Source organism: Vigna unguiculata, chromosome 11, assembly GCF_037176805.1.
Source record: "Vigna unguiculata cultivar grain cowpea cultivar isolate G323 ecotype 2 chromosome 11, ASM3717680v1, whole genome shotgun sequence".
Taxonomy (NCBI): Eukaryota; Viridiplantae; Streptophyta; class Magnoliopsida; order Fabales; family Fabaceae; genus Vigna; species Vigna unguiculata.
Genome location: NC_140802.1, coordinates 44,731,915 through 44,757,684, shown reverse-complemented (window position 1 = coordinate 44,757,684; position 25,770 = coordinate 44,731,915). Strand labels below are relative to the sequence as shown.

Below are 25,770 nucleotides of genomic sequence, written 5' to 3'. Positions count from 1 at the left end.
CTCATTTTTAGTCAATGTGAGACTTAGACTCACACTTGGATTCCTAACAATCTTTTTCTTAAGGGTGAGTCCCTTCAACCACATTGGTACACTCTCCCTCCAACAGAAGCACACGAGTACCCCTTTTTGTACGGGCGTTCATCTTTAACCAGACACGCTTACTTGGAACCCTTGCCTGAAAGACTTTTGATACAGGAACATGCACGTCTGAGCCAAACCATGCTCTGATACCAATTGTTGGATCAAGCACTTATCACTTGGTCAAAAACTATAACTTTTGGCTTAATGATAAACGTTCGATCCTAACACCAATTCAATATCACAAAATCGACTTATAAAATATAGTTTCTATCTATTTATATATTGTAAACTCATTTTATCTTTAATCAACGTATAATCTTCACTTTAATCAACGTATAATCTTCACTGGAGTGCGGGACAAACACTAAGTTGCATGGATTAAAAAACAAGACATGGTTTGTTTGTTTTTCTGTTTGTCAGAATTATGAGACATTTGCTGAAGTCTTTTATGACAGACCGTGATTCTTTTTAACATGGAATAAATTACTCATGCAAAATACTGAACTAAACTGTTTAGGGCATTATAATACTCCCAAGTTTGTAAATATGATAATGCATGCAAGAAAGGTTAATCAGAAAGAGATAGTGTGGGACGGTTAATCAGAATTCATAAATAAACGTTTTCTTTATTCACAGAAAACGACGAACATTTCACAAATATTTCACATGCTATTCCTAGGTATTAACTTCTTTCATATAGCAGCAATATTTCTTTTCTCTCTTCTAACGAGAGATTCTTAACAAGTGCATCATCAATCAGTATTTTTTTTTTAAAAACTAACCTAATGTTTAATTTACATAGTCTACCTGTGTATATTAAAACAACTACATCTAAAAGAGGTTCCACACAAAAAATTAATTTTCATTATGCAGCAAGCTCTATGAATAATGAAACATGGCTGACACTAAAGGCACATCACACTTGCAGCCAAGAGTGGGGGGGTCGTCTTATCACGGTTCTTTTGAAAAAAAAAAACTTCATTTTCTCTCATGTTTATACACAAAATAGTCTACCTAAATGTTGTTTGAGGTCTTTTTTTTAACTAAAATTAAAGTTTTATTTTGATAATAAAATTTTTCCTTGTTTATATTCAAAAAATTAATTTATCAGAATAAAAGAAATAATTGAACTTTGTTTAAATCGATTTCACCTAGCATAATTTTAATTAATTCGACATTAACCAATTTGAACTGATTCAACCTAAGTTGATTTACGCATGTCATTTTTTTAAAATATTTCAAATTTTCAAAATAAATTTTAATTACCTTCTTAAATTGTCTAGTTCAAACACATCATTAAGATAATAAATTTATGAATCTTTGTATTTATATGATGTTCTACTTTCTCATTTCTATCAAATGTGAGACGTTTAGACTTAAATTCCTGACACTTAATTATATATTTTATTAGTCAATTATCAATGCTTTATAAATTTAATATAACAAACTTTACTCCTCTTTTTTCACCTATTTTACTATTATGGTTTTTAATTTGTACCTTTATATTATGTAACAAAACGATATTATTTTGTAGAAGTTTGTGATAAAACGATATCATCTTCTAAGAATTCTTCCCTAATTTGTTACATATTAAAAAATAAATGTAAAAATTGAATAAACGTGACGAATATATCAGTATCGGATAAGTAGGTGTAATTTATAAAATGATGAGTTGAACCAATTAATAAAATAGTTACTTACAGTAGACTAATATTGCTTAAACTCATTTAATCTATAATATTAGGTTACATGGGTTTGTGATCTTGTATGCTTTTAAAAAATAACAATTATAATTTTAAGAATAAAACAATATTATTTTACTAAAATATATCTTGTTTTTACTTTTAAATTAATCTAAAATGATCCAATATAAAACTGAATCACAACATTATTATTTTTCTATTAATTATGATTTGGACCTACCAATATTACTTTTTCACTTGATAAATCATTTTACCCAGCCAAGATTAAATTTTCAGAAAAAGATATTCATAACTGTAATAAATTCACAAAATGACTTTATATAAATAGGAAAAAAAAAGGGTAAAATCATTGGTTTGTTTGTTTATGTGAAGAAGCCACAAATAGAGGCTATATTACGATTGAAATTCGTTTCATAATTTGAATGTTTGTGTGAAATTAAAAAAAAAAATTAAAGCTTTATACATGAATCCCACAAATAGGTGTGAAGTAGGATCGGTTGAAAAGTTGGTGCGAGTTGTTTATTTGTTCAACTTAAAAATCATTCCCACAACTCTTTTTAATATTTCTCTTCATTTTTTAACTTTAATAAATTTAAAATAATAATAATGAAAAATGTATTAATAAAATTTTCATGAGTTTCTCTTACATTCTATCTAATGTCTATAGAAAAATATTTTATAAACCTTGCTTAACCGGTATACTAAGAAACATAGGTAAATAAATATTTGCCAAATACTATTCATCCTCACGCTTATTTTTATTTAAAATAGTTATTCTTAAGGTGAGATATTTCTATCTGAGTCTTGTATTGTAAATCAGTAAAATTAATTAATTAATTGATTCAGATTATGTTAAATTTATTTTCATTCTTAATTGCTTTTAAAAAAGAGTACTTTGTTATCATTTATTAACACAAAACACCCATGTTTATAATAATTAATGAGAATTTAAGGAAATAATTAAGATTAAGATTTTATACAAAGCATAAAATATCTTATAAAAAGTTATTGATTTTATTTGGATTTCTTTATTTGGAGGTGAAGGTAAGGGGGAGTTGGTGGGGGCATATTAAAATTTGGTAATGTGAGAGATGAAAGATGATGAATTTGTGGCATAACAAAAACAATAGCTGGCAACTACAACATGCAGGCCCAGCTCCAGCACTAGACCAAATTCAATTCTTTTCTCCTTTCTCTAACACCCTTTTCTTCTTCCTTCTCTCTCCCTTCTCTTTCTTCTTTTTCTTCTTCTTTCTCCTCTTCTTGAACATGCTCAATCTTACTCACCATTGCCACATGAACCATTAGCCTCTATCCTCCCTGCAACAAACACAGCAATGAGTGCCTCCAGGTTCATCAAGTGTGTCACCGTTGGTGACGGTGCCGTCGGCAAGACTTGCATGCTTATCTCCTACACCAGCAACACTTTCCCTACGGTCAGTGACTGCCATTTCTGTTTGTACTTCTCTCACCCCCAAAGAAAGCTTCACATTTTATTAGCTGTTTAGGTTTTTACTTACTGGGTTTTCAGACAATGAGAAAATATGGGTTGAGGATACTTCTGACCTGTTTGTTCTTACTTTGTAAGAAATGGGGTTGCTCGTGTTCTTCAAAAATTCATTCTTTTTTTTTTGTGTGTGTTTTCGTTTCTAGGGTTTTCTTGGTTATGTTGTCCTTACCTTTCATTTAGAGTTGCTGATGCGAAGGCTTCTTCTTTTAAACAAACCAAACATGGACTTTTTCCCCCTTTTGTGTCGTCAATTTCATATACCCTTCTTAGAGAGGGCCTCTGAAATAGGCCTGTTTGTGTAATTTGGGTGAAATGAGGGAAAATGAAATCTTTGGTTAAATCTTGGATGTTGATTTCAATAGATGCTGTCTTTTAGCTTTATATGACTCCACGGAGGTACAATGTATCTTTCAGATGCTTTGCTTATCTCGGGACTTAGATCTTTGGTTTTGGGATTGGTGTAATGAAATGACCTTGAAAACGATTTTCTTTATGCTGTTTGACTTACAGTTGACCTAATCATGGGGATGACTTTGGGATGTAGTATTTGTGACATCTTGTGTTTCTTTGTGATTCATTGCAACAGGACTATGTGCCGACTGTGTTTGACAATTTCAGTGCAAATGTAGTGGTGGATGGAAGCACTGTGAATCTTGGGTTGTGGGATACTGCTGGTAAGTATAGTTTCCGTGTCATTTTTCATACTTAGTATTTTAGGAGTGTCTTGTCATGGTTATGATGTTTTAAACTCATGGAACAGGCCAAGAAGATTACAATAGATTAAGACCCTTAAGCTATCGTGGAGCAGATGTTTTCCTGCTTGCTTTCTCTCTCATTAGCAGGGCAAGCTATGAAAATGTTGCCAAAAAGGTAAGCTTGATATTTTTCTTTTTTCTTATTGCTTTTTTCCCTCTCTTTTTCTGGACTAATATTGCCCCGTTCTTTTCCAGTGGATTCCTGAGTTGAGGCATTATGCTCCTGGTGTTCCAATTATTCTTGTTGGAACAAAACTTGGTTAGATTCTTGTCCCTTCATTACTTTCTCTAATTTTGTTCGATAACAATCAGCATAACTGTAGTTCCATGATATTGTGAAGTTTCTTCATTTAATGATGACTTGCCTTGTTATACTCAGATTGTGTACCCGTCACGGTTTTATAGTGAAGAAGTTACTTATTCAATTAACCCAACCTCTAATTATATGTCTACACCTAAATTCTGTCATCTGAAGCTATCGCCGTTACTTGATTGGTTGTTGTTTAGTTGAAATAATGAAGTTCCTTCCTGTATTACAAACTTACCTCTGCTGATAGTTGTGACTTTGACAAATAATTGGTTCGTTTATAACTAAAAGGCAAGTGTAGTGGTTGTTCTAAACACTGTATGAGTGGTTGTTCATAAAAGCTTGAGAAGTTTGGAGTTTCGATGTATGATGAAAAAGTGTGCATATTTAGTGCACAAGTAACTTCATGACTTATCAGAATCTCAATTTCATGACAACCAAATCTATGTCTTGTAGATCTTCGGGATGATAAACAGTTCTTCCAAGATCACCCTAGCGCAGTGCCTATCACCACTGCACAGGTGCTAGTTATTTGCCACTACTTCCTTCAATTAATTGTTTATGCATTCTCTTTTGCTGTTTTTTTTTTCTTTTAGCCTTTATTTGTTGTCCACAATACGGGCATGAACTTGGTAGATTAGTGGTCTGATTTACTTTATTTTCTGAAGGGTGAGGAACTGAGAAAGCTCATTGGTGCTCCAGTTTATATTGAATGTAGTTCAAAAACACAACAGGTTTGCATATATGTTCTCTGAACCTTTAAAGTTCGGAAGGTTAAAGGAAATCACAACCTTATTAATGTTAGCCTTTGAATACAGAATGTGAAGGCTGTTTTTGATGCGGCCATCAAGGTAGTTCTCCAGCCCCCAAAGCAGAAGAAAAAGAAGAGAAAGGGGCAAAAGGCCTGTTCCATTTTGTGATCCTCAAATCTTAATATAGTAGTTTGCGGAGGGTGACATGACTTTAGTCTTTGCCATTCTATATCTTATACTATTTCCAACCTAGCTGAAGGAATCACCACGTCCAACTAACCACATCAAGGTTCGCTAAAAAGCATCAAGCTATTTGTCTAATTGTCTCTGGCTGTAGGATCTGTACAGTCATAATTTCAATATGTTTGGCGTGCGCACAACACTTACGTTTCTGTTGGCTGTTTTCCTGTTGTATTGATTGTTATTAGATAGACATTTCCAGCAGTGGAATTCATGTTGTAATCTAATCTAGAAGGTGCTTGCATGCATATGTGGCGTTGAATATGAACTAAGTATATGTAATTAATTATGTTAGCTGCTTTAACAGCTTGGATATAGTTGGTTTGATTAAGGTTTCATTCTTCCATTTGTTTGTACCTATGAATTTGACTTAGCGAACTAAAATGTTGTGATAATTGTAGCCTGAGGCTGGTAAAAGCGAGTTTTAAAATGCAATCTTAACTGATAAGCAATGAAAAGAATATTATTGGAGCTGTCAACAACTTTGTGCTTGCACCGTTGCACTGGAATATACGTTATTTTGAAGGATTCACAAAACAAGACCAAATTCATCCTTGACTTCTCACCAACTTTATCAGATCCTCAACGTGTGGACTGTGGGAATCGACTAGCGAAGTGTGGATCTAATTTCTTCTTTTTGGACGTGGGTTGTCCAATAACTATTTGTTTTGGCATCGATGCATTTACAGGGGGAAGTAGCATCAGAAGCTAAAAAAAGGAAGATAAAATATAGTCTTTAATGGTCAATGGAGTTGTCGATATTTTCTTGATTTACAAATAGTGAACTAAACTATAATTATGTCTTGTAGATTCAACAATTAGCTTTGATATAATATCTTAATGAAGAATCTTATGGTGTGAACCCTTCTTCCAACGATGATTAGATTGACAGCAGGAGGTTGCAAAATTCTATGTAATGTGGCAAACAGCTTTCGTTCATTCATTTCTCCCATATCAAAAATTTGAATGATCATTAGAATCTTATCTTTTTTTCGTGAGGAATATATACTGTGCCCACTTCCGTTGGTGAATGGAACTCTTGATTCTGTTCAATCGATCTCACTTCTCTAGCCATTAAATAGCCTGCAACCTGCTTTGTTCCTTGTAGTGTTCATAACCCATTTGGCATCCCTATCCTCTTTACTTCCTCTTCTACGATCCTAAAATCACGTTGAATGGCATCCAAGAGAATACTGAAGGAGCTCAAGGACTTACAGAGAGATCCACCAACTTCATGCAGTGCAGGTAAAGAGGTTGATAAAAGTTGAATTGCGTTATTAGCTGCAACCACACTGCAGTGTAGTTAGTGTGACATGCTTGTTATGGTGGATTTCAGGGCCTGTGGGTGAGGACATGTTCAATTGGCAAGCAACCATCATTGGTCCAAATGACAGTCCTTATGCTGGTGGCGTTTTCCTTGTCATCATCCATTTCCCTCCTGATTATCCCTTCAAACCTCCCAAGGTATACACCAAAAACTGTTACTCCTGTTTCTGACAACAATTCTCTTTATTTCAGCTAAACTTTCATTTACAAATCACTATGGATAAGCAAAGAGTCTCTTCCTTTGCCATATTTGAAGGTGGAACATCTGTTTTTCTAGAGCAATACACACATTTAAGCAGCCATATATGTATAGTAGCAAAGTCATCAGCTAAAGAAACTACATCTGTCTTCAGTTTAGAATTCTAGTAACTGGTATTTATTGTGAAGCACTGGATCTAAATGATGGCTAGTATCAAAAACTATTTACAGGTTGCATTCAGGACCAAGGTGTTCCATCCCAACATTAACAGCAATGGCAATATTTGCCTGGACATACTCAAAGAACAATGGAGTCCTGCTCTCACCATATCAAAGGTCGTGTTGGGGGACCTTTTCTCATTGATGTCATTACTTTTTTGTTTCTATTTGTTATAAATGCTAACTGGTTTCAAAAATCATGATGCAGGTGCTGCTCTCTATCTGTTCTCTGCTAACAGATCCAAACCCTGATGACCCTTTGATGCCTGAAATTGCTCACATGTGCAAGACCGACAAAGTGAAGTATGAGTCCACTGCTAGAAGCTGGACCCAGAAGTATGCCATGGGCTAAAGCTCTCTGCTTTCATACGTTTTGGAATTATCTTTTTGCTCTTCAAAAACCTTCTCTTTTTAGTATTACTATTCATTAATATATAGATATGACCGTGAAGCTTGAGCATTAATATTGAACAACTTGTATACATATGAGAATTGTTCTCAAAGGCTTTACCTTTGTGATTGGAGCTTTGCTCTCTATGAATAAATGCCATTGAAAATATACCAATACTAAATTGTCGTCTACTTCCTGCGGTCCCAGATCACTGGTTAGGTTTTCTGAATTATATAGAAGTAGTAAAGGTAGCAATTATTGCAGAATATATGCGATTAATATTCTGATAGACAGTGTCTGATTTTTAATAAATGCAACATGCAGTACGAGCATCCTTAAGAGCAAAAACATCATTAATGAAATTCGAAATTAGACATTAGTGATGCCATGTCAAGCACGTAAAAAGCTACATGAAATGTCCTAAAATGACAGGATTTGATGATGGTTATGGTTGGCGTTATTGCATAAAGAATAAGGCTTACAGCATCATATTCTTGGACCAAATAATCCTCTTGCATCGTTACAAAGATGCAGTTGAGTATACCACAACACCTCTCTCATATCTGATGCTACACCATTATTCTCAGGCCTCAACTGCTTCCATCTTCTTCCTTTCTATTCAACCTCCTTAATTTTTTTATTCAAATGGAACCTTCTACTTTTGTTTTTTGTTCTCGATTGATGTTACATTTTACCAGTTTTGATAAAGGTTAAAATACTCCGTTGGTCCTCGTTTTTGTTGCAGAATCTCAATTTGGTCATCGTATTTTTATGAGTCTCAATTAGGTCCTCATTTTTGTAAATTAGTATCAATTAGGTCCTTTCCGTTAGTAGATAACTAACACGTTAAGTAGGTGTCACGTGTCAGCTCCTCGTTTTTTTAAATTTTTTTTTTAAAATTTATGCCACGTGTCACTTCTGTAGTGTGCCATGTGTCAATCTAATATGGTGACACGTGTCAAATTAATGTATGAATCTCAATTTGGTCCTCATATTTGTTAAATTGATTTGATTTGAGTCCCAATTTTTTTAAAAAAAAATTCAATTTCAAGTACTCCAAATTTAGACCAAATTTTACTTTTATATAATGTTATGATTATTTTTATTAAAATTGATATTTTTATTAAATATTTTAATAATATTAATTATATTTAAAATTAAAATTTTAAATATATTTATTTTAATTTTTTATAAAATTATTTTAAAATTTTACATTTGAATTTATAAAATTGTTATTTTTAAGCCAACTCTAAAATATTGTTGATATTGAATATTATACAAATATTTCGAATATAAATTTATTAATCTATATATTTATAATTTTAAAATAAAATTTAAATAAAGTTTAATGTAAAATATAAATTTAAATAAATTAAATGTTGTTAAAAATATGTAATAGAAATATCACTTGTAATAAAAGTATCATCATTACATTTATAAAAAAATTAAATTTGTTCTAAATTTGGAGCAAATGAAATTAAAATTATTTAAAAAAAATTTGGGACTGAAATCAACTCAAATTAACAAATATGAGGACCAAATTGATATTCATACAATAATTTGACACGTGTCACCATATTAGATTGACACGTGGCATAAATATTTTTTTAAAAAAATTTATAAAAAATTTTTTAAAAAAAATTAAAAATTTTAAAAAAAATTTTAAAAATTTAAAAAATCTAAAAAATCGAGAAGCTGACACATGGCACATACTTAACGGTGTTAGTTCTCTACGGAAAGGACCTAATTGATACTAATTTACAAAAATGAGGACCTAATTAAGACTAATAAAAATACGAAGACCAAATTGAGATTTTGCTTAAAAAACGAGGATCAACGGATTATTTTAACCTTTTATAAATAGATTTGACAAGTTACAGTTTTTTTTCCTCTACATTCATTGTGTAATTTTACACATTTGTAATAAGATGCTCTGAACTTTATTTCTATTACAATTTACAACTAGTGTCTTTTACTGAGTTGAGATTAAATTATGACTTAAATACCTTTTTGGTCATCATTTTCGTAGTGTTTGTTGCGGATGGTCCTCATTTTCACAGAATGTTTAAAATGATCCTCATTTTTACCGAATGTTTAGAATGGTCCTCATTTTCGCAATTCGTGTTTTATTTGGTCCTTTTCTGTAACGCCGTTTAAATCATTAACGGAACATTGTACAGGTGGCACGGTTTGTATTAGGGTGTGTTACGTGTACTGTATAGGTGGCTAATTAACGTTAATTTTTCAATTTAGGGGAAATTTTGCAATTAGGGAAATTTCTTTATCTTCGTCTTTCTTGAGTTCAGATTTACAGAGGAAGCAACTAATACTTGTCATTTCATCATTGGATTGCAGTTGCACTCTTCATTTCAATTAATTTTCTAGTTAATCATCATCAACGAGGTAAGTGGGTTCAGGGTTTTCTGGGTTGTGTTTGCTCGTGGGTTAGGATTTTCGTAATTCTATTTTTGGATTTGTTTGTCTTTCGATTGTTGTGATGTTCTGCATGGTTTCTAAATTACTTCCATGATTTTGTGTAGTTTGTGTCTGTAGGTGGGGTTCAGTGGAGTATTATTTTAGTTGGTTTGTTTGTCGGTTGTCGATGTTGGTGTAATGGTTCCCATTATTTTATTTGTAATTGATTGTAGCAGTGGTCCCCTATTGCGTTAAAGTAGGCTTAATAATACATCTTTTTTATCTGTTTAATTTACTTTAGGGCAATGAGTGATGATAGGCTCAATGTTATTGTCCACCACGGTGGTGAAGTAGATGTCCATGAAGAGGCTGCTGAAATAGAGATTGGGGATGCTAGTGGTCTGAATAGTGATGTTGAAGTGGAAGGTGAAATTGAAGTGGACATCCTTTTCCAAATCATTAATCTACCTCATTTGTGTCATGATGATGACATCCTTTTCATCAACACCACCATTTGAAAAAGTTGCAGCCCACATTATTAGAACCACCACTCTGTAAATCAATAAACCAAAACTTAAAACCAATTTATTATTAACACAAAAATAAAAATAGATTGTACCCAAAATTTTCTACCAATATTCTTTGGAGTTCTTGCCATCCTCAAAGCAGCCATCTCTCTGCAACTACAAATCGGGGTTAATTCGTTTCTCGTTGAACCACCAATAGTGCATGAAGTGATACAACACGGTTGCCTCCAACGATTACAACCAGAGGTAAAGAAAGAAGATTGGGACCGTAACATACCTATATAATGGGATTGTAGGAAGAAGAAGATTGCAGCAATACCAATTGGGAATGGAGGAACAAAATTGTCAAAACTCACCAACTGCCCAAACATTCCCTACCAAAACCCTAACTCACTTATTTATTCCCAAATATCTAATTAAGCCACCTGTACAGTACACGTAATACACCCTAATACAAATCGTGCCACATGTATAATGTTCTGTTAATGATTTAAACGGCGTTACAGAAAATAACCAAATAAAACATGAATTGCGAAAATGAGGACCATTCTAAACATTCGGTTGACCATTTTAAACATTATGTGAAAATGATGACCATTCGCAACAAACACTACGAAAATGAGAACCAAAAAGGTATTTAATCCTTAAATTATTAAGTGAAATAAAATCTTAATAATTAACTTAAGCATATTAAAGCTTAGAATTTGGAATCCAATACAGACTTTCATTGATTCTTCTATTATTTTTTGTATTTCTAAATTTTATTGTTTTGATAAAAATGAATTATTACCAAAAAAAACTAATTAATTGAATAAAATTTTAGACAAATAAAAGATTGTGACTGTTCTTCGTTACCAACATAATACTAACTTAACAAAAAGGGTAACTTGAAAATATAAAATAAAAACAATTGAAATATAAATTATCATAAAATTAAATTTCAGAATATATATATATATATATATATATATATATATATATAATACTAAAAAAATTAAGGGATTTCTTTCCTGGAGTTACCTTGTTATTAGTACAAAATGTTCATTAATCTTAATAATAATAAGTTTTTGTAAAATTAACTGATTATTTTTAAACTAACATCTTTTATTTAATTTTCCTGTCGTATGATTTGAATCATGAGATCTTCACTATAAAGTGTTTATTAATTCTCGTTGGAATATTACTCTCGTCAATAAATTTGTTAGTAAATTCAAATGTATTAACGAATTTTTCTGATAGATTTTACATTTTAATTTATTGACAGATTTTTTTTCAGTACTAAATTCGTCCGTAAAGTTAGTCGATATATTACAATTAGTATTATCGACAAATATTTTCATTAGTAACTTATCATAACAAATATTGATGGCAGAAATCGTTAGCAAAGTCCATCAACGAATTACAATTTGTACTACCAAAGAATATTTTTGTTAGTAATTTATTATCACAATTATGACAATCTCGTTTTGTCAGTAAATCTATTGACAATTTGGATAACAAATTTCCCACCCAATCTGATAGAAGGAGAAGGTGGAGGAAGAGGATATGACATAGTGGTGGTCATGGTGGTAACTCTATGGTGACACATGTTGCATAGGTTAAGATGTCGATGACGATGGTTGTTAGAGTTAGAGAAGGAGGTGGAGGAAGAGAAAAGAGGAGGAGTAGGAGGATGACCTGGAGGTGGTGATGGTGACAACTTGACGACTACGAGGATGAGAGGAGGAAGAAGATGAAGAAATGAAGGATAAAGAAGAGGAAGAAGAAGGAGATTCAATTGCGTATTTTACCAACAAATGTTATCAGCAAATAAAATCTATCGGTAATTACCAACAAATATTTATCAATGGACAATTATCAATGAATTTACCGACATCTACTTTATTGATGAACTTTAGTTCGTTTATAAGTGCAATTTATTGATAAATTTTTAATACTATCAATAAATTGTGTTTGTTGATAATATACGATATTTTTTGTAGTACATGATGATATAATGATAAGCTATGGGTGGGAGAACTTTTTACTTTTGATGTTTTCTTTGTAACTTATAAAACAAATTATGAGAAAATATGTATCATAAAAATATTTTTTTCTCAAAGAGTTATTCAAATATTACTCTTAGATAAAAAATAATAGTAAACAAATTCAAATCCCGATTACTTCATCTTACATAAAAAAAAAAAAAAAAAACTCAACATTTTATTTATATATACGAAGACAAAATAAAATATCACATATTTTTAGTCATAGAATCTATAAAGAAAGTATTTTCAAAAACCATTGCAGTAGAACAACAATTTCTTAATCCCTAGTAAATCTAACACCTGTCTTCTCATTCTCTCATGATCATCAAATTATGTTCATCACGACAAACAAGGATACCTAATAATTAATAAATAAACATATCGTATTATCTCAAAAAATAATATCAAAATATTATACACATATATCATTTAGATAAATAACATCAAGTGCATTCATTGCAAGTCTTAAAAGAAAATAATACTTAAAGAGTTATAAGATTTGATGATTTTTGAAAAATTATATTGAAGTTATCATTTAATAAATTAATATTAGCATGTGACCTACTGTTTAAGGTATACTTGATAATCAAATTATCTTAAATTCTGATCGTAATTTGTAACTATCATATATCAGAAGGACTCTTTCAAAACTCATTCTTCAAATAGGTAACATGAATCTCCATTAACTTTTCATCACCTGAACACCTTTACTTTGCATGATTATACTCATATAAGGTTAGATTATATCATTAATAACTAATTTTTACAACAATCATATTAATAATTCTCGTCTCATTCAAAAGCTAAAAACATATTCAAAACCAAAATTGAGCTCTAATATTGAACTTTTTCCAAAAGTCTCATTATTGACCAAAATCACAATTTGGTCTGCACCTTGATTAGATCATGCATGAGTATCATTCCTATAAAAAAAAATTATCATTTAAAATCTAAACTAAGATATAACATTGAGTTGGTTTTCTTTACTTAAATTTTGTTGTAGCTCAAGGAAAGAGTTAAAGTGGAAGAAACCTCTTGATTACTTCCAAAAACTCAAATCCCGAGTAATGAAATTATAAACTAAGCTCAATTTCATAAAATCGCATCCTCGCGCAAAACTCATGCAAGCAAGCACCACAAAGAAAAAAAAAAGAAATTTGATGAGAAAAAGGTAGAAGGTTATATATATTGTCTTGTAGCTATTGATAAGAGAGAGAAATATTGTGTTATAGTCCTTGATGCTTTTGGAGAGTAGAAGAAAGATGAAAAGATAAGAGAAATCAAATAACAATATTATTTTTCTGCTCTAAAAATATATTGGATGGAGTAATATAATCAAGATCATAAGTTTAATTTTAATCTTAAAAAATATGTTCATGTGACATAAATTTTCAGACTATGAGTAATAAAAATAAAATATTTTCTTTAAGTTTTGAAAAATGTGAATTCTAAATAAATAAATAAAAACTTCTAAAGTGTTAATTTTATAAATGGCTAAATTATTTTTATCAATAACTGTCCGTTGGTTCTCCAATTTTTTTTTGTCTAAATTTAGTTTTGATTTTTTTAAAAGTTATTCAATTTGGTCATTGTTTTTAATTTTTTATAAACAAGTAATCAGTGTTACATGTTAATTTGTGATTTTTTTTAATCTAACTACAAAGACTAAATTGAATCACTTAAAAAATATTAAGACTAAATTAATATAAGAAAAAGTTAAAAAATCAATTTAGCACTAGAATAAAATTATAGAATAAGTTTTAAAAACTATACTTGTAATGCTGTCCGCATAAAATATTATCTAATGAACTTCATATTATAGATGACCTAATAAACTAGTTGCCAAATAAAATAATACAATTAAAGGTAAATTAACTAAAGTAATAGAAAAAGAAAGGATATGGATTTGATTTTAATTTTTAAAGCAAGGAGAAAGAACCTTGCTCATCGTTTCTATTTTAATTTGTTTGGTCCAATAATCGTTTCGGTTGGTCATGCATCTTTTCAAAAAATATAATAGTTTCCTTTGATAAATTATTTTAGATGATTTTATGGTGCCTTTTAAACTTTTGTTTCTCTAATTTATTGAGTAATTGCAGTTGCTATAATTTTTATTTTTTCACATAAAAATTAGATCTTTTTTTATTAGAATTATATAGTTAATTTATTATTGAATTTTTAATAACACGAAATGCATCATAAATCTAAAAAATAGCATATTATTTTAATGTTTAAAAGTGAAATAATTGAATATATAAAATTAAATAAATAATAGAATAATAAACTTTCATTTTTCAAATGTTTAATACAGAATAAAATATACCAAATAATTAAAACTACATTTTTTTTTCTAAAATATATGCACTAAAACTCAGCAATGAAAACTATGAACACCAGAATAATCACTACTACACCAAACTAAAAAGGCCAAAAATACAAGTTTTACTGATTCTATGTGTTTAACAAAAGAAAGTCATCCCATGAATTCAGAAATATAATAGTTTTTGTGTTCTTGTAAAACATATCTCGCAGACAGTTTAGACCCTTAACTTCTACCACAAATTCTTAATCCCTCTCTATTAAAAAACTGTTAAAATGTTTTTGACTTCTGCTTTCTCATTCCCTTTATTAAATTCATTTTCTTTTCGACTTATTTGCTTCATACCACACTGATAAATATTATATGTATATGTTTAATGGATTAAACTGTGCAATGCTTTTTCTTTTTGGTTGTTATGAAGAGGAAATGACAACTTAAATGTGACAGAGAAATGGACAGAAAAATGAAAAGAGAAAAGGTGAAAGTCCAGTTAGAACAAACCAAAGCACACCACACCAATTTCTGTTGTACCTAATATATCAGATAACGCAGAAGATTTTCTCACCAAAGAACAACAATTAATATATATGTGACATGTATTTGAGGTTGAAAAGTTGAAAGGTTATGCTTTAGACTTTGAATTTGTGGGACCTGTTGAAGAATCAGAATTTTAACGTGTTCAACTTTGATTCCATTGTCAAGTTCAATTTCTTCTGGTTAAGCAACTATAATAGATTAAAATACTCTACGTCACAACCTTCATGGCTGCTATATTCTGCTCAGGGAAAAATGTGAGGTGGTGAAAACAGAACACTGTACAAAATTTCAATGGAAAACGTGCGCTCCCAGAATTATAGTCTAAAACTGTTCAACATTTACAAATTCATCATCTTTTTTATAAGTTTTGTAATAATTAATATAAAATAATTTCTGATCGATTGATTGTATAAATGAAAGACATTGAAGTGATTATTATTATTATTATTATTATTATTATTTTATTACTACTAGGTTAAATATGATATTTTACTTTAATTTTCGTTAAATTTTAGAATTAGTCCATTTCAAAATTTTGGACCAATTTAGTTATTTATCTTTTGAAATAGGTGTTTTAATCAAATTTTGTTAAGTTTATTTGACATTCCATACGTGTTTCATAATAATATTTGACTTAACATTAAAGTAAAAATGTGTTAAATAATATAAACAACTAAAATATAATCCTGAAATCTGTACGAAAGATCGAATAAACCCAACAAAATTTGATTAAAATGACTAAATCTACATATTTTGAAAGATGAAAGACTAAATTGGTCCAAAGTTCCGAAATAGACTGATTTCAAAATTCACTGAAAATTAAGGGAAAAAAACATATTTAACTTTTGAAAAATAATATTTTAACCCATCTTTTTTGACTTATTTTTAACCCAGTACTTTAATCATCATTAGATAATCTATTTTAATTCTTTTTAATGATGTGATGTGATGATTTAATGGTGATTGAAGTAATGGATTAAAAGTGGATTAAAAAAAGTGGGTTAAAAAAAGTGGGTTAAAATATCATTGTCCTTAACTTTTATTTAATAAGAGGGGTTTATAGTTTTTTTTATTGAAGATATCTTCTTTTCAAATTAGGGTTTCGTATGGAGTAGTTAACCGATCGATTTCTTGAGATTCTAAAGAAAGCAAAGGAGACAAAATGGATTTTGTAGGCACAACAATACTGCGGGCACGTAATATCATTTGGTTGTGTTTATCTCTTTTGGACGATATTAATTATTTACATAATTATCAATCATCTCTGTCATAGCAATTAAGTCATGGAAAGAAATGATGATTATTAGAAAATAAGATGGAATGTTTTAATTTTTTATTATCGCATGTTTGTTTACATCGCATTCATGAAAAATTCATATAGCTAGTAATAAACTAAAAGATAATGGCATAATACAATTATTTTTTCTTTTCTTTTAATTTGAAAATAAACTCTTCTTTGATGCTTGTTTGTTACATTCCAAATTACAAATACAGTAAGAGATAATATTAAAAACTGCATACTTCATTTTGTTTTAGAAATTTTCAGAATATAATTAATAGCTTTTGAAATATAATTAATGTATCTGCTAATTTTTTACATCATATAATAAATTTGATCATGAACATTTATGATTTTGATTAAATGTTGAAAAGTATTTAATATTTGTTGCGTAAATACATTTTGTATTGTAGTTTATGCAGTGAGAAAATTTATTGGAAGTGATGAGGTGGTGTTTGGCGCAATAATCGTGGAACAGTGTTTCGTTTTCATGGAACCATGTACCAGAAGCGGATATTAAGGGTTTCCCGCGAAAAATCCCTGTTAGGACTAAAATTTTTCAGGTTCATATATCATCATTTCGTAAAACACAACCTTCTACCCTTACTTTTCGCATCAATTGTTTTTTCCTTACAAACACCCACCTCGCGCCTCAGAGTCTTTTACTACTTCTTTCCAATTTTATCACCCCTTTCAATCAAGAACACACTTTTTTTTTTTTTCACATCTAATTATCTGCATGTGTGTTCTTTCATTCCATTCTTCCACAATGCCTAGATGCAGATTCACTCTCTTTACAATTCTAGTTTAAGTTGGTAATTCAGTTAAAATAAACATGGCTGCTTCCCACAATACTTAGGTACACATTTATTCGCCTAATCTTGTTTTATTCGACATATTTTTAATGCCACGATCTTGTTTTACGAGGATATTATATTAATTCTGAGTCATGTGACTTTTAATGTTTTGTTCTTCTTCTTCTTCTCTCGCCATAGATTTAAATATTTTTTTCTAATGGGACGCCGTCTTTGTCAATAGGTGCTGCTATTTAATATTCAACTGTGGTATATCCTGGTGTGCCGAGTATTGGGCATGAGGTTCAAGTCCCAACCATGAAAGTAACAGATGCTCTGTTTTGCAGAGGATGAAATGGTTCACTCAACAAGGAAGGTAAGGTGTTTGATGTAAAGGCAAAACGCAATGGAAGTTGAAAAGAGATTTGTTTTGGTTGGGATTAGAATTGATGGCCATAGTAGACAGCTTCTCGACTGGGCACTTGTCAAGGTTGCTGAACCAGGGGATTCTGTTGTAGCAGTTCATGTTGTTAAAAATCCAGGTAAAAGAATTCACAAAGCTTCCACGCATATTATAATTATAGCATGTGTAATTTTTCCACGCATGTACCTGTTGAAAGAGTTAATTTCATGCAGATCACGTTTGGAAAAGCAATAATCTGATAGATGACTATTTAGAAGTTTACGAAGGGTTATGTGATGTTAAGAAGGTAGATAGACTTTTCTGTACTTCTTGACTTTTTTTTCCCTTTCGTTATTGTTGTTGGTAAATGTCACAGATTTTTATTGACGGGTATAGTTGGGTTTCAGGTAGATCTCACTGGTCAAATCTTCTGTGGATGCTCCGTCCGAAACATTCTTGTTAGAGAAGCAAAAAAGCATGATGCTCTGGCTCTAGTGGTAGGGTATGTGGAGCTGAGAGAGAAAAATGAATTCTGTGATATTTCTTGTCATGAGTTTAGTTTATCTGATTTCATTTGCCTCCTCTGATTGGTTAAAAGACTAAAGCAGATTTCACTTGCAGGGGCCGAACTGGCTTAGCTAAATATTGCGCCAAACGAGTACCACCCACCACCAATGTTCTAGCCATCCAAGGCTCAAGGATTGTCTATAGGAGTTGCACCAACGAACAACAACCAGGTTTGTCTGGTGGAGACCATGGTTTTGTGTAGTGGAAAAAGTATTATCATAAGTAAGTCAGTGACAAAAGCGAAAAAGAATGAAGATTGTTTCTTCCTCTTGTGGCAGGTGCTCTTACACTGGACCCAAGACCAAGCTTAACAACCATAGGAAAAAACTCAAGTGACAGAGTAAACCAGTCTACATTTGGTGACTCCACCCTGGAGATTGAGAAATCAGCAACCAAAAATTCCTTAGAACTGAAGGAAGAAGCATTTAAAGGATTAGGAAAATGTAAGACAAGGTCGATATCCATGTTTGCAGGTGATTCAGCTAAGCAGAAGCTTGGGTGGCCTCTACTCCGAGGAGCCAATTCGGGAATCCCACAAACCCATCATGCAAGGAACATGTCAGTAGTACAATGGGTAATGACCTTACCGGATCGTTCACCATGTAAAAGTCCCTGCTCTTCTTCCTCTGAGGATAATCCATTTGAAAGGAGCATCAGCGATATTGATGACGAGAGCTCCAAATTTTCTTCAGTTCCATCTATTGAGCTACCAAATGGCCTAGAGGAGATGCAATGCGTAAATTCAATCGGCTGCAAGTGGTTCAGCCTGGAACTTCTGCAGTCTTGCACTAGACAATTTTCTTCAGGTTGGACCACTATGGCTTACAATACTAACTGTTACGGTTCTATAGTTCGTAAATAAATTTAATATAAGCATATAACTTTGTATTCCATTGCAGAAAACTTGGTTGGGAAAGGAGGGAGCAACCGTGTGTACAAAGGAGTCCTCCCTGATGGAAAGCCAGTGGCAGTTAAAGTAATGCAGTCATCAAAAGAAGCCTGGAAAGAGTTTGCCCTTGAGATGGAAATAACATCCTCATTGAGGCACAAAAACATTGCCCCTCTACTTGGGATTTGTACAGAGAACAATACTTTAATCTCCGTTTATGATTATTTGCCCCAGGGCAGCTTAGAGGAAAATCTGCATGGTAAAGTTTCTTTCTATTTTTTCTTTTACTTTTCATCCATCATTTCTATTGTTGAAAGACGTAAATGATGCTGATATGAACTGGGAAATGGATATAGGAAAGAGAAAATTGTCATGGGAGGTGAGATTTAATGTGGCGGTTAGGATCGCTGAAGCACTGGATTACCTACACAGGGAAACTTTGAAGCCTGTTATACACAGAGATGTCAAGTCTTCTAACATTCTTCTTTCCCAAGGGTTTGAACCTCAGGTAATCAAAAGTTTTGAAACTGTTACTTTGAAAAAGAACATCTAGTACTATTAGTATTCAAATGAAGTAAAATTTTGTGAGAATTTCATTGTCACTCACGATTGTCCTTGATGCAGTTATCTGATTTCGGACTTGCACTATGGGGACCAACAAATTCATCCTTTTTGACACAAGATGTAGTAGGAACATTTGGTTATCTTGCTCCTGAATACTTCATGTATGGAAAGGTCAGTGACAAGATAGATGCTTATGCATTCGGTGTAGTTCTACTTGAACTCATATCAGGAAGGGAACCAATCAGTTCAGCAGCTTGCAAAGGACAGGAGAGCGTGGTCGTGTGGGTAAGACCTAACCCCATTTTACAATAATGAATTTTGACTTCTCTTAATCATATAAAAAAAAATGTAAGAATCACATTATTCTTGCTATACCTTGTTACAAAGATGGAAAGAGAAGCATAAAATAAGATAATAAATTATTTGACTCAAAAAAATGAATTTGTTGAAAAGTATATCAGACAGAACTTGTGAAAACAGCGTCAATCAAAGTATAAATCTTTATTTGATACAGCATAGTCTATAAATCTAAGAATCATAAACAATGATTTCATTTTCAGGCAAAACCAATGATAGATAGTGGGGATATTAAAGGCTTATTGGACCCAGATTTAGAAGGGAAATTTGATGAGATCCAATTGCAGAGAATGGTTATGGCAGCATCTTTATGCATCCAACGAGCTGCTCGACTTCGTCCTAAACTGAACCAGGTAATACCAAATTACACATCGAAGTTGTCATGTTCTTAATGATAATCACATTTCATTAAGAAAATTAGAGTTGTGAAAAAAAAAAGTAGAAACCTTTTGAGAAAAATCGAAGCCGAATCACTTTATAAAAATGATTTAATTATCTGAAGTTCTGAACTGTTTTTACAAAGTTCTTCATTCTGATTTTCTAAATTGAACTGTGCATTAGTGTGACAGGGATAACTGAAATAAATGAGTTTTAAAAAGAAAATACACTCATTAAAAGACTGACCCAATTCCCTTTATAAAAGTGGCTTGATTTCATTTTTCATTGAGGTTATGCATAGTTTTTAGCTATGAGGATATTATGCTCATGGAAAAAGTATATACTTTTTGATCTTAAACTTTGTCATTTACAGATACTGAAGATCCTAAAAGGAGATGAGAAAGTTGAATATTTGCTGAACTCCCATGGGAACAATGAGGATGATTCAGAAAATGGAGAAAACATCGATGATGAAGTGTATCCAAGTTCAAGTGCTGAGTTACACCTGAGTCTTGCTTTACTTGGTGTGGACGATGAACAAGCATCACAAACTAGCACTGAGCTCAGCTATAGTGAGCACTTGAAAGAACAATGGAGCAGGTCATCAAGTTTCAATTAGTTTTGTTGAATCCTAAGTTCCTAACCCTTGTATTTGTCCTTAGTTTGTGCATGTACAGTTACGTTAAAAAAAAAAACAAAGATTCAGCACCCTTGATGAGGTGGTTTGTAGATGTAGAATGGCAATTTTTTTTTTTTTATTTATCCTGAGAATATTGTACTAAATTTTGGTTTATGAATGCATCTTAGGCAATGGTTGAAAAATCGATTATTATTTTCTTACTCAATCATATATACCGAAACCGACCATAGTTCATAAAATACAGAAATTTCAACAGACCATAGGATCATTATGTTTGAAATTTCAACCAGCAACGTAAGAATATGACCAGATTCCAAAACAAATTAATCTCTCACTGCTAATCGATCAAGGTTTGGTTTCTCTTTGTTCAAGGATAATTTCAAGTTGGGTTAAATATATTTTTGGTCCCTTAAATTTAAGTGAAATTTGAAATTAGTCATTCATCGAAATTTTTGATCAATTTAGTCCTTCATCGAAATTTTTGATCAATTTAGTTCTTCATCTTTAAGAATACGTGGATTTAGTTCTTCTAATCAAATTTTATTAAGTTTATCTGAAGTTTCAAATGCATTTTATGATAATATTTGAGTTAGCATTTAAGAAAAAAATGAGTCAACCAATGTAAACAATTCAAATATTATACTGAAATGCGCTTAAAACGTCAGATAAACTTACCAAAATTTTGTTAAAATGACTAAATATATATATTTCTAAAGATGAAAAATTAAATTGGTGAAAAGTTTCGAAAAATAACTAATTTCAAATTTCACCAAAAACTTCAGTACCAAAATCATATTTAATCATTTTAAGTTTTATATTTTTTTAGTAGTGTGAGATAACTTCGTTAACTATATTTGTATACTTTATTAATCTAAATTAATCCATAAACATATTAATATTTGTTCCTTTCGTTAACGCGGAACTCCTAAATTACTACCAGATGGACCATCTTCGTTGAAAAATCACATCCTCTTCAACCACTAAAAACAAAATCTTTGGATCAGTAAAAATTTGAAAACAACGATAAGAAAAAAAGTGTTCATGAGAACATATTATTTATCCATCGAAAATATAATTTAAGAATTTATTCTCGTATAGATTGAATAAAAAAATAAAACAATAAATTCAAACATAAACCAATGGGCATGTTTTTTCATCTCGTACTAATAATGCGATTATTCTATTCTGCCCACTCTATTTGAAAAGGATTGAAAAGGCGAAAGTAAAAGAGAAAATATGCTAAAGTCAGCATGTTTTTCATGTTTTTTTTTTTATAGTTTAAAATTTTAATTTATTCAACTTTTTACTTATACTACTTCATCTTATTTTCCTCTAAAAACTAATTTTTGAAATCCAATTTATAGAAACAAAACAAAATCACAAATAAATGGCCATAGGTCATGGAATGGTTACCGTAATTGTGGTATTATTTTAATTAAAATAAAGTTATGTGTTAGTGGAAAAGGAATATAGCTATATGTTAGTGGGTACAAGGTAATAGGTGAGAATCTTAAGTCGATTAAAATAAAGTAATCTCCATTACTTTAGTTGAAGATTGAGGATTAAGTTTGAATTTGTGTTCAATCAAAACAAAGAATAAAAACTAAACAGAAAAAGTTTTACATAATCACGTTCTCACAAGATTCTTTGTCTCTCTTATGAAAAATCTTAAGAAGGAAACTATAATAATATTATTATGATATTTTATGAACCGCTAATCTGATTTAGTGTTTGGGAAGAGGGTTGCACTACACCAATTATTTATTGTTCTAAGTATCAGAATTTACAGTGGGAGGGTAATAGGTATAAATTTGACCCATTGAAATTGCAGAGAGAGAAAACCGATAAAGAAAAAGTTGAGGGTGGAATCTGTGAAGCTATCGTTTCTTTCTGGTACGTCCATTTTTCGCTTTTCTTTCTGTTTCCAAATCCTGTTAGGGTTTCCACACGATTCGATTTAATCATCAGTATACACGATTTGAAGTTCAGTTCAATTTAATTGAAATAGCACATTTTTTTAATAGGTTTGATTTAGGGATTTCCGTTCAAATGGACGACGGCGAGCTTGATTTCTCGACGCAGGAAGTGTTTTCGAGTCCGAACATGGGGGAGCTTCCGAGCAGTGGTTCCATGGACAGTTTCTTCGACGAGCTTCTCAAGGACACGCATGCCTGCACGCACACCCACACATGCAACCCTCCAGGGCCCGATTTTTCGCACACTCACACGTGCTACCACGTGCACACCAAAATCGTGCCGGCACCGGATGAGGACCAGGTGGCCACCGACGACACGGCGGAGTCCGCGGAGAAGAAGTCGAAGAAGCGGCCCCTTGGGAACAAAGAAGCGGTTCGAAAGTACCGCGAGAAGAAGAAGGCTCGCGCGGCCTCGCTGGAGGACGAGGTGGTGAAATTGAGGGCTCTCAATCAGCATTTGATGAAGAAGTTGCAGAACCAGGCTGCTTTGGAAGCTGAAATCGCGAGGCTGAAGTGCTTGCTGGTGGACATAAGGGGCAGGATTGAAGGGGAAATTGGTTCCTTTCCGTATCAGAAATCGCCGAATGCGAACCCCCCGGTGGTTAACCTGCCTGGTTCTTATGTGATGAACCCTTGCAACATGCAGTGTGATGATAGGGTGTATTGCCTTCACCCAGGAGCTGATGGGAGAATCGTGGAGAATGTGTCGTTAAATGGAGAAGAGTTTGGTGGTTGTGAATTTGAGAACCTGCAGTGTCTAGCAAACCAGAATTTGGGGCTCAAGGACCTGCGTGCATGTGGAGTTGGGCAAGCAGGATCTAATGTAAATTCTTCTGCGTCAAAAAGAAAAGGTTGGACTGCGTCACATGCACTGTCTTATTCTAGGATGAACTGTTTTATTTGTTGCTTAATTTGTGTTTATTCTTATTTATATTTTAACTGTTGGCTGATGGTATTGTCTAATAGCATAGAAAATCATCGAGATTTGAGAGAATGAAAGGAAGAGTATTGAGATTTGAGCAATGAGAGTGAAAGCATTGGAGATTACCTGCTTTGCAATGTGATCTCCTGCATTTTTTTGTCTGGGAATTCTGATTCAGATAGTCATGCCGAAACAACCTTTTTGTTTATATTTGGTTTTGTTTGTTTGCTAATATTCGTTAGTGTAATCATATTTAGGGCTGAAATTTGATTGCTAAATTTTGTATAAGATTATAGTTAGCTTCTATGATAGTGCCAGATGCGGAAAGGGTAATATTCCTATTTACTGAGTATTACAGTGCTTGTAAGATGTGGTAAATTAACTAAAGTTCGCCCATAAGTACGCATGAGTTGTCAAATGATGCCATGTTATTATGACTTGATCTCCATCGGGAAGATTATGTAACTGAAATTTAAAGATCCTAAATACCGAATTATTTTATTGAACATTTTTTAGACTCTACCAAGAGCCTTGGAACTAGACTCTTTTTCAATTTTGTTATTTAAATATTTCTTTCCCGTTTCTCTATGAATTATCGAGTCCAGTATGATAACTTCGATGTTTATTTTTAGGGGGATCTCGTGCAGCAACAGCTGGTTGAAGAATTAATAGAACGGTGGTTTTCATCCTTGCCATGGTAATATCTCCTTCCAATATCTCGTTACCAGTTGCAGCATCAGCCATCCATCAAGTCATTTTTTAAAATAATTTTCTCTTTTTGACCCTCTGTGCATTATCGTGGTTCGAATGGCTGTTCTACTATGGAAGATTAGTCATAAATCAATGTTTCTTCTTAAAGTATTATGGTTGATCTGTAAACAGCATAGCTTATGGCTGAGACAGATTGGGCTCTTCTCTGCGCTATTAGTTTTCTTGTTTTTTTAAGCATGGAACTAGTTAAATTGACATCATAAATGTTTCTATGCTCAGTCACTTTTACATTTGTCAGTATGTGAGTATTGGTTGCTTTGTTTAACAATAAGAGAATATTTAGTGGCGATTCATGTTTTCTAAATTCGCAAGTTTTTCCTTGCTGGATTACAGAACTTAGGGCAGATGAGGTGTGTTTCATCTTTCAGTACTTAGTGCTGTGGACAGGTGAGACACCAATGTCACTTTGTGTAATATAAAATCTTGTGTGGGTGAAATAATAAAATTGGCTTGTTTGGTTACCGGCGTTGTTCTTTATCCGTTTTTGTTTATCATAATAATATGAGAGGTTTACTTCTGTGTTTAGCATATTTACTGGACAAGGGTTGACTAATATGTATCCAGAAGGAACTGTAGTCCCCTAAGTGAAGATTTTGCATGCGGGCTTGTCTTCTACAAGTTAAGACATACAAGTGACTTGTTTTGTATTTGAGAACGCAAGTAGCTGTAGCTGATTCAATCATGGGAAGCATATCTGCCTTTCTGCACTTAGAGAACAAGTCTTCACTAGTTTTTGGTGACCCTCTTTTTGGCATGAGATGATTAATAAAACATTACGTCATTGTATCTTCTACTTAGATTGTCATTTCTGGACAAATTTTGTAATAATTAACCTCGCATTGGTTTCTCGTTCAACGTATTACATGGCACATACATCAGGTTTTCGAGACTAAATAAAATATGAATAATATCTATTAATAAT

General features: G+C 32.0%; 4 protein-coding genes across 11 annotated transcripts; all 4 read left to right on the top strand.

Annotated features, from left to right (window-relative positions):
* The first annotated feature begins 2,893 nt into the window (after positions 1-2,893).
* Positions 2,894-5,694, top strand: LOC114169543 (rac-like GTP-binding protein RAC1). Its single transcript, XM_028054747.2, has 7 exons — positions 2,894-3,220; positions 3,881-3,968; positions 4,055-4,164; positions 4,245-4,308; positions 4,813-4,877; positions 5,025-5,090; positions 5,175-5,694. Exons 1-7 carry the CDS (start codon positions 3,122-3,124, stop codon positions 5,274-5,276), a joined length of 594 nt encoding a protein of 197 aa, XP_027910548.1. The 5' UTR covers positions 2,894-3,121; the 3' UTR covers positions 5,277-5,694.
* A 662-nt stretch (positions 5,695-6,356) lies between these two features.
* Positions 6,357-7,663, top strand: LOC114169544 (ubiquitin-conjugating enzyme E2 28-like). 2 transcript variants are annotated; one of them, XM_028054749.2, is made up of 4 exons: positions 6,357-6,593; positions 6,685-6,812; positions 7,104-7,208; positions 7,300-7,663. In XM_028054749.2, the coding sequence occupies exons 1-4, from the start codon at positions 6,524-6,526 to the stop codon at positions 7,441-7,443; spliced, it is 447 nt and encodes a 148-aa protein (XP_027910550.1). In that variant the 5' UTR covers positions 6,357-6,523; the 3' UTR covers positions 7,444-7,663. The 2 variants fall into 2 exon arrangements, with proteins under 2 accessions (XP_027910550.1, XP_085524796.1); XM_085668670.1 differs by having other exon boundaries at positions 6,463-6,601.
* A 9,501-nt stretch (positions 7,664-17,164) lies between these two features.
* Positions 17,165-21,361, top strand: LOC114170493 (protein kinase STUNTED-like). Of its 2 annotated transcripts, none has more exons than XM_028055983.2 (11): positions 17,165-17,446; positions 17,626-17,923; positions 18,018-18,091; positions 18,192-18,286; positions 18,406-18,521; positions 18,630-19,157; positions 19,251-19,499; positions 19,597-19,748; positions 19,865-20,089; positions 20,365-20,514; positions 20,913-21,361. In XM_028055983.2, exons 2-11 carry the CDS (start codon positions 17,788-17,790, stop codon positions 21,156-21,158), a joined length of 1,971 nt encoding a protein of 656 aa, XP_027911784.1. In that variant the 5' UTR covers positions 17,165-17,446; positions 17,626-17,787; the 3' UTR covers positions 21,159-21,361. The 2 variants fall into 2 exon arrangements, with proteins under 2 accessions (XP_027911784.1, XP_085524650.1); XM_085668524.1 differs by having other exon boundaries at positions 17,183-17,446; positions 17,729-17,923.
* A 1,459-nt stretch (positions 21,362-22,820) lies between these two features.
* Positions 22,821-25,703, top strand: LOC114169651 (basic leucine zipper 23-like). Of its 6 annotated transcripts, none has more exons than XR_003600976.2 (5): positions 22,821-23,072; positions 23,204-24,006; positions 24,710-24,774; positions 25,182-25,235; positions 25,413-25,703. XR_003600976.2 is itself a non-coding variant. In XM_028054899.2 (4 exons), the coding sequence occupies exons 2-3, from the start codon at positions 23,229-23,231 to the stop codon at positions 24,736-24,738; spliced, it is 807 nt and encodes a 268-aa protein (XP_027910700.1). In that variant the 5' UTR covers positions 22,821-23,072; positions 23,204-23,228; the 3' UTR covers positions 24,739-24,774; positions 25,413-25,703. The 6 variants fall into 6 exon arrangements, 3 of the variants coding, with proteins under 3 accessions (XP_027910700.1, XP_027910699.1, XP_027910697.1); XR_003600975.2 differs by having other exon boundaries at positions 25,375-25,703; XR_014986313.1 differs by having other exon boundaries at positions 24,710-25,235.
* Positions 25,704-25,770: the final 67 nt, after the last annotated feature.

Bases quoted from the DNA above. Each gene is read 5' to 3' on its own strand.
- LOC114169543 (XM_028054747.2), top strand. From the start codon at position 3,122: ATGAGTGCCTCCAGGTTCATCAAGTGTGTCACCGTTGGTGACGGTGCC. The intron at 4,165-4,244 runs GTAAGCTTGATA...GTTCTTTTCCAG, and splicing joins ATGAAAATGTTGCCAAAAAG to TGGATTCCTGAGTTGAGGCA. The intron at 4,309-4,812 runs GTTAGATTCTTG...TATGTCTTGTAG, and splicing joins TCTTGTTGGAACAAAACTTG to ATCTTCGGGATGATAAACAG.
- LOC114169544 (XM_028054749.2), top strand. From the start codon at position 6,524: ATGGCATCCAAGAGAATACTGAAGGAGCTCAAGGACTTACAGAGAGAT. The intron at 6,813-7,103 runs GTATACACCAAA...AACTATTTACAG, and splicing joins ATCCCTTCAAACCTCCCAAG to GTTGCATTCAGGACCAAGGT. The intron at 7,209-7,299 runs GTCGTGTTGGGG...ATCATGATGCAG, and splicing joins CTGCTCTCACCATATCAAAG to GTGCTGCTCTCTATCTGTTC.
- LOC114170493 (XM_028055983.2), top strand. From the start codon at position 17,788: ATGGAAGTTGAAAAGAGATTTGTTTTGGTTGGGATTAGAATTGATGGC. The intron at 18,092-18,191 runs GTAGATAGACTT...GTTGGGTTTCAG, and splicing joins GGTTATGTGATGTTAAGAAG to GTAGATCTCACTGGTCAAAT. The intron at 19,158-19,250 runs GTTGGACCACTA...ATTCCATTGCAG, and splicing joins CACTAGACAATTTTCTTCAG to AAAACTTGGTTGGGAAAGGA.
- LOC114169651 (XM_028054899.2), top strand. From the start codon at position 23,229: ATGGACGACGGCGAGCTTGATTTCTCGACGCAGGAAGTGTTTTCGAGT. The intron at 24,007-24,709 runs GTTGGACTGCGT...GTTTATTTTTAG, and splicing joins TTCTGCGTCAAAAAGAAAAG to GGGGATCTCGTGCAGCAACA.